General features: G+C 33.5%; 1 protein-coding gene across 1 annotated transcript in view; it reads right to left on the reverse strand.

Moving 5' to 3' along the window:
• LOC116887853 (dystrophin-like) overlaps positions 1-14,438 on the reverse strand; it is a 569,231-nt gene that overhangs the window by 143,462 nt on the left and 411,331 nt on the right. Inside the window, 2 exon segments of the mRNA XM_032889357.1 lie at positions 1,995-2,126; positions 3,173-3,354. Coding sequence (XP_032745248.1) covers positions 1,995-2,126; positions 3,173-3,354 — 314 coding nt within the window.

Raw genomic sequence — 14,438 nt, forward strand, 5'->3', positions numbered from 1 at the left:
TTCTGCATAAAAGTTACATGTTCAGCATTCTGTTATAACAAAAATGAAAATTGGTGTTTTCCCACATATCCCCAGTTACTGGCATAAAACCTGGTGCAATCTACTCCAACAAATTTTGAGTTCATTGCATGTATGACAAGTAGGCTTAGTCATCCAGAGACAACACTGGACATTCTGACAGTGTGAAAGCTAAGTTCTCAATCTAACTGTGTGCAGTATCAACTTATGATGTGCTTCCTTTAACAATAATCACAACACATCATTGCTGTCCTCTTATAACTTAATTTTCCACAAAAGTAAAAAAGGATTTAAAAATCAGTAGAGGATTCTTTTGTTGAAAGCTAAACATTAGGTTTATTTCAGCAGTTTACATCACATAGCATAAATGCACTGTATTTTATGAAATATGTATTTAGTAATATTTAGACAAAGGTAAAGTGAACAAAATGAACCTGCAAATTTTAAGATCATTTGCAATTATTTCATTAAGAAGTCATATCTGAGCCCTAGTGAAGTGGTAATGAGGGGAAAATGTGCTGCCAGAACAGGCATTATAGAAAACCTAGAAATTGTAGCTCAGGAAAGTGATAAGGGAGAAAAGTCTTCTATCGTTGTCTTGGCTTATGTTTCTTTGTTTCAGAATGCTGGGTATATCCCTTAAATCTTAGTAATTTCCATGGGAAAGAGATAAAACAGAGTTAAGTGGTTGAATGTGTAGAGAGAAGGGGAGGGGGATAAATTGGAACTTAAATTTGCAGTAAAAGTAGTACTTCTCATGCCAAAGCCATTAATATAAGCCCTTAGTAATAGAAATGATCAAATTTATATTTACTGATAAAGAAGAGACTGTTGAAGACTCTTGTTTGAAATTACAGAACAAGTATTTGCAAAACCTAGAATGGAGAATATATTAAAGAAGAATGTGAAACACACTTTCTTATTTAGACATCTTTACTCACCATTGTAAGAAAACTATCCTAGCTGAGAAGTCATAACTTTGCCCCTAAACAGATATTTCCTTTGAGTGAAACCTTTCAGGGTATAGAACATTGAGCCTCATCTGTCAATTAGCTGATACATAGATCGATAATTAAATGCACCAACATGAAAAAATAAGTTAACGAGTCTCCCAAAATGTGTACTTTTCAAGGTAGCAATAGGATCAGGCATATAATGCTAATTTACCATTCACAGTGTTGATCTGAAAAAGTCACTTCCTAAGATGTTTCAAACTGTTCATCTAAGCCAAATAAAGCGTTCTTCTTGAACGTAATGCAGGAAAATTTAGAAATTCTAGTATACTTCATTTTCATACTCACATATGGGTTATTTTTCATATATTTTTAGGTTTCCTATGCTAAAAGGTAGAAAACTCCATTAGAAAGTTCCCTCTTATAGAAAATGTTAAGGGGTTGTACAAAATCTGAGTTGTCTGCATGAGCCTTTTTCTTACACATACTACAAAAATTATATATACTGTATAATATATTACATAATATATAATAATTATATAAGATCAGAAGCAGATTGTTGTTATGCTTTCTTAAGTAGAATATTTTTATGGAATGAGTATATAATTTACACATAAGGTAACTAGGTATCTAAAAATCCCCCCCCAAAATAAAATGAGTATCATTAGTACATATTATTTATATATACAGAGATTTTAGAGTTCTATACATAAGTTTTAAGTGAGATTTTCCTTCTTTATAAACTTTGGTAGATTTTGTAATAGGGACACATAACTATAATTATATAATGAATATAAGGTTACTATTCTTAGAACAACATCTTAACGAACAATCAATATTTATTAAACCTAGGTAGGCCTCATGACAACAATATGGGAGATAATCTAATATTAAGGTGACAAAAAACATATCTGGGGGAGTAAAAGAATACTGAAGATTCAAACAAGTAAAAGAATGATTAAATATTCTGGGAAGAGTTTCCCTGATTTGTAAGGAAGAGAGAGAGAGTAAATATTGACAGACCTGTGAAGGATAGGGGCTCTGTGAGGAATCAGAGGTGGCAACATAAGCAGCCTGTGTGAAGGCATAGCTCTTGAATCGAGGCTTAGGAGATGAAGAAGTTTGCTCATAGCCCTGTGCTAGACTGACTGTGATCTGGAAGTAGGTTGGAGAAGAAAAGGTGAGAGAAGAAGAACAATGCGGTTAATAATTGGGAAGGACTTCTGTCAAACTCACTAGAAAACAGAACATTAAATTTAAATGTTGAAATGAAACATTTAACATTAAGCAAACCAATGACAGTAAAATCTAATATATTTTAATGGGAGAAATTAACAGTTTTTGTCTTTCTGAAAAGGAAAAAACAGTGAGAAGATAACAAGGGTAGGATTTAACACTCAGTTTCCACAGGGACATAACTCCAGCAGGTCTATACAAGATTTTAAGATCTGGCAAAAATGGGCACCCAAAAGCAATTTCCTCTGAAACCAAAGTAAATAAAGCCAGAATTCATCAGGTCGATAACTTGGTATGGACTGAAGCTTTCATGAGCATAAAAATAGAACTAGCTTAGGTGACTGAAAAATTAGGTCCAAGAACTTTACATTCCTTCAGCAAAATATTGCTAAAGGCTTTCTCAACATTGATTTTCTTTAAGAAAATAAGATGCCCAGGATACCTACTCTTGAGAATGATAAAAAACTAATTAGTAGAATTCCTTTGTACTTATTACAACAATGAAACAGTTTTAGCATATACACATATATTTTTAATTTAATAGGTAATAAACAGGTTTTAAAATGTGTTATTTAAAATCTTACCTCTAATAATCAAAACAATTAATTCTAAAATCACTACTACATATTTAAAATGCAGTTTTAAATAAAAAGCTTCCCTTTATCTTGTATTGACTTTCTGCACTTTACCATGATTGACAGCAAATCTGTTTAATGCATATGTGAAATTTTCTTTAATTTTATATCACTTTATACAATACAAACACAATATGCTATGTATTATAAATTGGTTTAATAACATACTTACGAGGTTTATATAGTCTTCTTCCACATATGAAATGCTATGCATATAGGAATACTTCTACATACATAAAAGTATATACATTATATACATGTGTGTGAAAGTGATACCTAACAATTAACATAAAATTAGAAACGTCTCTCATATTAGTGGTCCCACTTTACCTGTTGAGAATAATGCATCTGTTGATGTAATTGAAAATGTTCTTCTCTAGTCACTTTTGATGGCCTGGGTAACATTTCCACTTCCCGAATGGCTTCAATGCTCACTTGTTGAGGCAAAACTTGAAAGAGTGATGTGATGTACATTAAGATGGACTTCTTATCTGGATAAGTGGTAGCAACATCTGTAAGCACATTAACAGCACACATCAATTACTGGTTTCTATATTTGAGACTCTGAAAGGGTAATGAACAAATCAATGTTACAGGAAGAAGACAGATTAATGAGTACTTGTTTGTCCATGAACGTCCTCTAGAGACTAATTAGAACATGATAATCAGGCCTAAAATGTCCTTGCAACTTGGCAAACCAATGAGATGAGCACTAAAGTTAATTTCTTTTTCTTGTTCACATAAAAACTTCATTCTATAATACTTTATATCCTAAGTGAAATTGCCTAAACTAGCTAATCTAAGTGAGTAGCTTTCATTAGATAATAAACTATTTTTAATTACATTTCCTTCCTATGGAAAGTTATATTGGTATGTTAATTAAAATTTTGCATTTATAATTAAATAATTGTAGGAAATGTTTAATGCTTTAAACCTCCTCATCACTTTTTCTCTTATAAATTATATACAGAATGAAACATCCCTGTCTTAAAATGAACCATGTATATTCCAAATAAAAATGAAAATAACATCAGCCTTGGCTATTTAGGAATCTCCATGGGACCCCTCAGCCATCAATTTTACAGAATGAAACACAGTCCCCCACTAGAAGCCTTGTCTGGCTACATAAGATGGATGATTCAGATTCCATATCCTCCAGTACTAGGATTCCTCACTTGGGTCATCCTCATGGATTCTAGGCTGATGCTAAAATAGGCTTATTGTCAAAGATAGCATCCATGAAACTTACTGAATATAAAGATGTCAAGCTGGTGCCTGCAAGAGCCTTTAGCCTTGTGTTCCAGTCTCTTTAGCATAGGAAGGCACTCTGTAAGCTATGGAAAGAGAGACCTGGACACCAACCCAACCACAAAACCTTTAACCTACAATTTATACTGCCTATAAAATGTGCTGGGGCAATGCTGGTGTAAAACATATGAGAGTTGTCATCCAATGTGTGGTTTAAGTTAAGGCTCATTCCATGAGATGAAGCCTAGGCCCTGCATTGTCTCAATAGCCAGGAACTAGAGACTGGTTTGCCCAGACACCTAGGATAGAACCAAACATGACTGGCAAAAAAAAAAAATCAATGAAATGATTCCTAATGATACTCACAGATTATCGTCTTGTCCATTCAGAATCAGAGATGCTTTCTCTCTCTCTCTCTCTCTCTCTCTCTCTCTCTCTCTCTCTCTCTCTCTCTCTCTCTCTCTCTCTCTCTCTCTCTGCAATTAGCTTGGTGATTTTTCTGGGACTCCTACCAGTGGGAAGGGTAAGTCTCTGACTCTTTTTCCTGCTCTTGAAACTATTGTACTAATTTTCGGTTTCCTTTTCCAACCTCAAATGCCTTAGAGATATAGGAATAGCAGGATAAAAGGGTAGATTATTGAATCTATTTTTAGACTAAAGAGCATTAACAAACTAAACATTTTAAGTTCAGTACGGACTTTGTGTTTAATGCATATCTAAGATTATATTTGATCCAATCCTTTTATAGCAATTGCACTTATGCAACTCATTCTAAAACATAATGTGAATCTTAGATTACTGTCTATGCAGAAAGCAGTCTCTGTCATTTCTACAGTTTTAAAAGTGATGTTTGGAAACATGGCAATGCTGGGCAATAAAAGGTATTTCAGAGGTTTAGTAGCACACACTATATGTCCTATAAAGGAATCAGACATAGAAATGAATAATAGAATACTTGGAAATCAGCCTTCATATACATAGTCCTTTAATTATGTACAAAGTTTCCAATGCTTAATTAACAAATCGATGAGAAAATTATATATAAATATGTAAAAAAGAAACTAAACGCCTATCTCTCACATTTGGCCCTAAGTAGGATATTTATATTACCCCCTGCAAATCTCAAGGCACATTGCAGAACATGTAGCACAGAGTTAAGGGCCAAAGTTTGAGAAGCAATGTTGTATCTTACAGACATGGCATAACCATTCCACTCATAAACTAACTGCAGCTTCCATTAGCAGACGAACCTCAGAAGATTGATTTAGTCGCCATTCTTTCATGCATGGATGAAGGAAAAATGAGGCTACACTTCTTACTGAGGGACTATTAACAGTTAATGCGTGGTGGAAAAAAATCATGTCATTCACTTCAATGATGTAGCCACTAATAAGTCACCTAGGATACAGCAAGTAAGCCCAACTTGTGTCCATAAAAAGAATCCCAATTAAACATAGTGGGCCAAACTTGAAAAAACTTCAAAGTATGAGGCTTTTTGGGGGAATTATACAGGTTTGAACTGTAGAAATAGAATAAAAGAAAAAAACAGAGGGATAAAAGAAATTCAATATATACAGTATGAATTGTGAAAGCATTGTGAAAATATCAAAGTTCATTGTTTGAAGTACTTCTAGTCAAGCATGAAGACAAGAGTTTTGATCCCTTGAATCCAGAAACCACATAAAATGTCTGGTAGTTGCGGTAGTTCATCTCTAATTACAGACTCATGAAGGCATAGTAGAGTATAGCCAGGGAAATTTGGTAGCAAGACTAACCACATGCTTGGTCTCTGAGTTTGATGGAGAGACCTAGCCATAATGAGTAACACAGAAGAGTAATTAAAAATAATCATGGTCAAGAAATTTGGGTCTCTGAATGAATAGGCTCATATGAACACTGCTGCCCCCTCCCACAAAAATACTTTCACACACACACACATACACACACAGACACAGACACACACACACACACACACACACACACAAACACACACACTCACATACACACACACAGAGGAACACGGAATATATACATGAAAAGGAAAACATAAAACATGTAAACAAATCTGCTCAAATGAATCAATATGTCTAATGTAAGAATCAAATAGAAGAAATTACAAGTAATACTTCAAGATCTAGGTCCAGGCAATGGCTTTCTGGTTCAGATTCAAGAAAATAGAACATAATTGGAAGAACTGACACACATTGAAAATCTTCAGGAGAGCAGAAAAGACTACACAATGAAGGGAAAACTTACAGTAAACAAAAGAGTTGTTCTTCATCCAGCATACAAAGCAATGGTTACTTTTGAATAAGACTGTAATACTATAAAAACTTTTCAAAAGTAAAACTAGTATGTGAAGAATGGATTTATGGATAGAAATGGGAGAAACAGGAGGGAGGCATTATCTTCAATGTAAACAGACAGTGCCAGTGTTACTGACTGAAAATAGTAAGCGGGCAATGAAATGAAAGGGATATTGATAAACATTCTTTAAAAATGACAAAAAGTGACATCATTCAATTTTCAACTCCCTTTTTAAAAGGACTAATAAATGTAGGATAAAATGAAGGAGAATGCAAAGGAAGATAGGTGGTCATTGATGGTTCTGTAGGTACTATAGCAAGTATCAACTAATAAAGAGAAACTTCCTGTCTCTGGGATTGTTATCATGTTTCAAAAGCAATGGTAATCACTCCCTTCTGAAATTCTCCTAGGCTTGAGTCAATTTGCTCCAATAAACCTTAAATTTATAATGGAAATTCATTAAGAACAGAATTAGTGCCTGAGAAATCAGGTTTAAAAGCTGAATTGAGCCTCACCCAATTGTGAATATTGTCATATCCTCTGACCTGTTCCTTCCCCTCAAAACTTGGAAATAACCTCCTTAATAGGCAAGCACTCTACCCAGAGCTACTTGTCTGGCTCTGAAATATCCTGATTTCAAGGACTGGTTGAGCAATATCATTTTTTTCTTATGAGAGTAAGTAATAAAGTAAGCATTGTGCTTTTGTTTCTGATGTCTAGGGATAACTTAATTATTTGGTGTAATTGAATTGGTGACATTCATTTGTACTTGGAAATTAATTACTGAGAACTTGTTAGATATGAGCGGAGTTCATTTAAATGAGAAATTCTGAATTTAGATCTAGACTTCTTAAAAACACAGCTCTTAAATGCATCTCTCTCTCTCTCTCTCTCTCTCTCTCTCTCTCTCTCTGTGTGTATGTGAAAAATCTTTTGCTTCAATTCCCTTATCTATGAAGTAAAATGCCATCTTCATCTAATCATAGTGTGAGAAAAAACACAGGAAATGTTCAGAAATTTAAATCAAACTTCATATAAATTTGATAAAAATTTAAAATATTTCTTAACAAACAAAACTATTTACTTTTTGTTCATATAAAAAGTAAGCAGAACTTCCCAGATTATTTCAAGACTGAATATATTGTTGAGTAGGATATTATAGAGATATTCAAATATAGGTTTTATAGAATACTTAATAGTATATTTATACCAGTATCATAGTACATTAAACAATATAATTTCTAATTTATTTTTGCTTCTCTAACAATTGTAGAGATGAAGATTATCCATCCAATAATATTTCTATGAATGAAGTGATATATTGTTAGATGAAAATAACTATCTACTTTATCTTATCTCATATATGCTTACTATTTAGTACACACAATCTTATAGTTAGGTAATTATATTTTACATTGCAATGAATGAATCTGCAAAGATCAAATGAGATGTTACAAAATTACATAAATTTAATCTTCATCATCCTCACACCCTTGAAATGTCAATGACATTGGTATAAAAATGATGCCTTCAAAGATTCAAAACCAAAATACTATTCCTGTCTTGGGCAGTCAAATTCTGGAATGTATGATTAGTCAGCTGCCAAATATAACCTTGAAATACATCTGGGAAATCTACAGAAATGTCTAGACCATCCAAATCAAAGACTAAATTTCTTCTCATGGAAATGAAGACATTAAAATACTATATTTTAATATCTATCACATTTAAAGAACCAAGATTTTAAAGATAACGTATGTATAAATGTGCATGATGGCACAGCTTTCTTTTTAAGAAATGATTTATTTATTTAATTAAATTGGGGGATATCATTCAGACACCATCATCAGAACAAATTGGTAGAATTTTCCAAAGAGTTAATCAAAGGAAAAAACAACAAACAAACAAACAAACAAAAAAGGCAAATAATGAGTCCAGTATTCAAAGGAGAAGAGTCATGGATGAACTAGGAAAACTGTATGGTCAGATAACCTTAATGTAAAACTATAAGGACATACATTGTAGCTAAATTAAAATTGGTGGTTGCAAAAATATCAATTCACATTGATATAAATGCCAAAAACAACCACTCAAGAAAGAATTGGCCTATCATTCGAAATTTCCAAATGTCTAAATCTTTGCTAAAATGGAATGAATTCTAAATAATAAAGTTGACAGCATGTAGACAACATCAGGGCATTAACTAAATCATTAAGAAATTCAATTGTTTTCGATTTTAACCTTTTATATTTGGTGCCACTTTCAAGATATGAGTATTTTCCATTTTCAAGTCACTAAATGACAATGCACATCAAAATGAAAAATGATTATATGTGCAGGTGCTCTGATTTTAAATTCCTTTGCATTCTGAAAAAAATTGCTTTCAGAAGACTATGCTATAATTAATCTATTTTTAGTATTTTGTGCACTGATGCTATCATTTGCTTCTCTCCATTAATAACAATGTTTACCATTAGAGGACTATAAAATATAGTTGTGAAAATAATTTGCACTGATAAAATGACTCAGTTTCCTAAATAACACTGATTAAAACAAAGCAATGGCTTTTACTTATTTCTTCTTTTAAACACAAAACTATTCTCAATACGCTTATGATGCAGCAAGAAAAAAGTATCACCACCATACTGCTACAACACATAGAAAACAGTAGCTCAAAATGTATAGTGCTTAATAACAGAAAGACAGGATGGAAATCTATACACTTCAAAAGTTTCTCCATTTGGGGAGAAAAAGATTCTACATTGTGTGCACATATGTCGTGTTCTCTCTCTCTCTCTCTCTCTCTCTCTCTCTCTCTCTCTCTCTCTCTTTCTCTCTCTCTCTTTCCCTCTCTCTCTCTGTGGTGTGTCTGTGTTTGTGTGTGTGTGTGTATGTGTGTGTGTGTGTGTGTGTGTACACATGTGTGTTGTAAGTGCATATTTGAAAGTCAGACAACAAATTGAGAGAGTTGGTCCTTACTTTAAACCATGTGGGTAATAGAGATTGAATTGAGTTCGTTTGGCCCAGTGGCAAGATCCCTGTCCTTTTAGCTATATTGCTGTCTTTATAAAGGACTCTGCTTTAAAAAGTATTTAGTTATTTTCACTACTAACCAAAATTCCATTCTGATAATGATTAATATACAAGCACAATCAAAATATCATGTATTTAATTTTTTAAATAATGATATCTAGTAATGGTACTATATTAAAATATGAAAAATATATTAATTTAGTTAATATTGTTGGAGGGTACATCATGAAAGTTGGAGATAGAGATAAAAATAAATGTTCACAGAAAACAATTATATATTCTTTCTGCCTCCTCTTCTATGACATCTTTTGAGCTTTAGTAAGATGGATGACAAAGATATCCTATTTAGGGCAGAACATTAACAGACTATCTTCTGTACTTGAGATGGCTATTGATTGCACAGATAAACTCACAGCTGCTGAGTTTACTAGCCCAGGACCTGCACAATATCAAGCCAAATAAAATTGTAGAAGATAAGGAAGAACAAATGTGGTCCCATCCTTAACTGACAATTTATTTGATTACAACAACTTCTAAGAAAGGGAAGCACTCTATGGAGACTACCAGTGGTAGTTTTACAATACTAAGTGGACTTCTAGCTGAGAGATCAGAATAAAGTTTGTTATCATCTTAATTTCAGATATTCATAGAACAAATAATGAACAGCAACAATCACAAAAAATATTAGTTAAATGGAAAATCTCATTCAAATGGATATTCCATGTTTCTTTTTTTAGATATATTTCTTTACTTATATTTCAAATGATATTCCCTTTCCCAGTTTCCTGTCCAAAAGCCTGCATCCCCATTCCCTCCCCCATATGGATGTTCCCCCCCCATCCACCTCCCTTACCATCCACCCGACATTCCCCTGCACTGGGGGTCCAACGTTGGCAGGCCCAAGGGCTTCCCCTTCCACTGGTGCCCCAACAAGGCTATTCTCTGCTATGTATGCAGTTGGAGCCCTGGGTCAGTCCATGTGTAGTCTTTGGGTAGTAGTTTAGTTCCTGGGAGCTCTGGTTGGTTAGCATTGTTGTTCTTATGGGGTTACAAGCCCCTTGAGCTCTTTCAATCCTTCCTCTAATCCATGTTTCATAACATATCTTATATTGGAAAAGTTCTTCAATGAAGAAATACTGTTCTTGAGAAAATAATCTCAATGAAATATTGTGTCTGTAAGTTTCTAGCTTAATAAAAATTTAAAAAGTTAAGCATTTTCATACATTACTCAATGAGAGTATACCCTGTTAAATTACATTTATAAAATTTTCAGTCATTGCAAATATCAGAACAGCTTTTCACTATATACCATCTAAAACTGGAAGAACAGAAATTCAATTGACCCGACAATTTGAAGCTGATTATTCATTGTCAGAGACTATTGAAATATTTCTACTTTCTTACAATTCTCTCTACATGCCTATTGTAGGAAGAACAATTAAAGTTACCACCTGAGAAAGAAATATTTTGACATTTAACTCTGTTTCCTTAATAGTCACCTGCTGGTATTGTACTTTGCTTTTGAACTAACAAAACAGACTTCTTTCTTCACTACTTCTATAAAAAGTATGTAAGTTTGAGTAGTAAACTCAGGTCCTTTATTCTTAGCTACAACAAAATATTTTATTTCTATAATTGAATTTTCATAGTATTTGATATAATAATTCATAAGCAATAAGGTCAGGATGGTGATGTTTATTTCAAGTGACACAAATTTAGTTGGTCATTATGGTTCTATCTGGTATGTGCTTGGATTTGGAAATATGTCCAAGAGTAAGCATTATAAACTAAACATGTCAATGATTATTTTTAAGTCAGAATCTAAATAAAAACTAATCCTTTTTAGAAAGAAGTATCTGATAATATACTATATAACACACAATTATCAGTAGTGTTCTAGTATCAGATATCAAATGCTACATTAGTTGAAGTGGTACAAAGCTTAATAAAGTCACATACAATGTTCCAAAATTATAATATGATGAATAGTAAATGATACTTTCTTGAACTACTGCTGAGTTTCAGAATCATTCAACAGAAACATAATAGAGGACTGCTGGGATTCGTATAGTATCTAAAGCATGAATGGAAACATACTGATGAAATACAGTGAATACACTTGCAATCTTTAGCACATATTAAGTAATGGATGTACTCTGCTTTTGACAGTATTAACACAATTTTATTTGTGCATGGTTTGAGGTTTTTAGGCTTCCACTAATATAATTAGATGTTCCCAATTATGAAAACAAAAATATGCATGAATGATACATATCTTGCCAACTAAAATATAATTTAAACTTCACAGAAACAGATAATCAAATTCAGAGCATCAGCAGAGAAAAATAGGAGTGCCAGAGAGAGTAAGTACCAAAATTATAAACAAAGCAAAACTGAAGGCAATAAAAATGACCTGTGGCTCCAAATGCATATGTAGCATAAGATGGGCTTGCTGGGCACCAACAGAAAGAGAACCCCTTGGTCCTGCCAAGTTTGGAACCCCAGAGTAGGGGAATGTCAGGGGCAGGAAGGGGGTGGATGAGAAGAGGAACACCCTTATAGAAGAGGGGGAGGGATAAGGGGTTTATGTCCAGAAAACTGGGAAAAGGAATAACATTTGAAATGTAAATTAGTAAAAATATCCAATAAAAGAAAGAAAAATAATAAAATAAATTACAACAAAATCAATGGTGTCAAAAGTCAAAAGAAAATCAAAAGACTGGTTTTACCAGTTACAAACCATTTTATCTACAATGATAATCTACCTGCAAGACATGTTAGAGAAACAGTGGTACTTAGCTTGTGGGATTAATCAACCAATATATGTTTATATTTCAGGTCCACTCCATGGGATTGGACGCATCCATGTGACTGCTCAGGTGACCTAGAAACTGTGACCAGATAGACCATGGACCTAGGGGAAAACAAAATACTACTGCTCCACTAAAGGAACACAGTCATAAAATGACTCCTAAGGACATTTTGCTGCACCTATAAATCAGTGCCTTGCTCAGCCATCATCAGAGAAGTTTCCTCCTGCACTAAGTATATGGGAACAAATACAAAAACCCATAGCCAGATAATATACAGATAGTGAGCAACCTTGGAACATTCCTTCCTAGGTGGGATGTCTCCATCAAAACTCTCCTACTCATAGCCCAGTGAATCATGTGGAAGAGGAGACAGAAAGATTCAAAAGCCAGAGAGCATTTAGAACAAAAGGAAACAAAAAGAAATAAGGTCTCTATACACAGACAAGCAGACATATGAACTCACAGAGACTATAGCAGTATATACAGACATGTTTGTGTGCTGAGAGAAGTGGACACAAACTACCATCTTTAATCCAGAAGTTATCTTTAATTGATAACCACTCCCACAGACTCACTGGGGACACATATCAATCTTAATGGCAGGCTCCATGCCTAGCAGTAAATGGTCAACAAAAAATGAACTGAGTGGCATCAGCTGGAGTTTATTTCTCTCAGAGTTTCTTAAAAACAAACAAACAAACAAACAAAAAACCTTGTACACACATTCTGGCTCTGATTTTGTGATTTTTATATGATTCCTTTGTATGTGTCTGCATATATAGGGAGTGTCCCATTTTGTTTTTTTGTTTTAGCTTTATCATATAATTTTTTATGTGTTTTGCTCTTTAATGAGAGACAAAAAAATCATTGTGGATTTTGATGGAAGGGGAGGTTGAAAGGATCTCAGATGAGTTGGTGGACACGAAGCCATCATCAGAACATATTGTATAAAAAAAAAACCCCTATATTCAATAGAAAAGAAATTAGAAATAAATACGTAGTGTTTTATAAAACTTGCATATAGTGTATAATAATATATTCTTTTGAATACTCTCTTGAATTTTAAGAATATGGATATTTATTGAAAAGGACTGCATATGTGCAAAACAGTGAGAAGTAATAAGGACAAATGAGTGCTAAATTGTTTATAACACATATTGCCTAAATTTTTATGACTCCCTTCTTGTCTCTTGTGTTCTGAAAGGTGATTAAATAGATTAAATAGTTAGCTATGTAGAATCCAAGATTAACCTCCTCACTCTCTCTAAAATCCATAATTTTCCATTTATCTCTATTTCTTCATATAGACATATCATTTATGTGTCATACAATGACAGTATGGTTGATATTGTTTATGCTTTTCCATCATTTCTGAATCTTTCCATTTGGTTGACTAACAAATGTCTAGATGTTTCTGTGTCTAAAAGCTTGCATATATCTACTTTTCTCTATGATCACTATTACTATCTCATCCAAGACATAATCCTCGTCTTTTGGGATCAATGTGCCCAACCTTGACTGTTTTCATACCTCTGCATCATTTTGTGTTCAAGAACCATCATTAACTTTTCAAATCACAAATTAAAATTTAATGACCTCACTCTTGAAGCTTTTCTAAATCTCAACATTTTTAATAAATCACCACTTCTTCCATGATGCTCTGATCCATGATTAATGTAACATGATTTGCTGATTGTACAGCAATGACATTTCTCTGACTCTTTGCCCACTAACTTAGAGATTATTTACTTATTTACTTTATTAACTTAGAGATAATGTCTTTGTGTCATAAGAGAGGCTCTTGTTACATCTCTTGGTCTTTGCTCTTTCTTTTCATTTGTGTATTTGTTTATTCATCTCTCATATTTTACATTCCAACAACAGATTCCTCCCCTTAGATCCACTTCCCTTCAGAAAAGAGTAGGCGTCACAGGGACATCAAACAAATTTGGTCTAACAACTTACAATATGACTATACACAGACCCTCATATCAAGTCTTGACAAGGCAATGTATTAGAAGGAAGAGGAGTCAGTCACAAAAATAGAGAAAAAGAGTCAGAGACAGTCACTCTTTAACTGTTAAAACTCCCACAAGAACAGCAAGCTATAGAAACATAATGATCTGGATATGATGTATGCAGAGGGCATAAGTCAGGGCCCATACAGGCTCTCTGATTGTCATTTCAGTCTCTAG

The sequence above is a fragment of the Rattus rattus genome, chromosome X, assembly GCF_011064425.1.
Source record: "Rattus rattus isolate New Zealand chromosome X, Rrattus_CSIRO_v1, whole genome shotgun sequence".
NCBI classification, from domain to species: domain Eukaryota; kingdom Metazoa; phylum Chordata; class Mammalia; order Rodentia; family Muridae; genus Rattus; species Rattus rattus.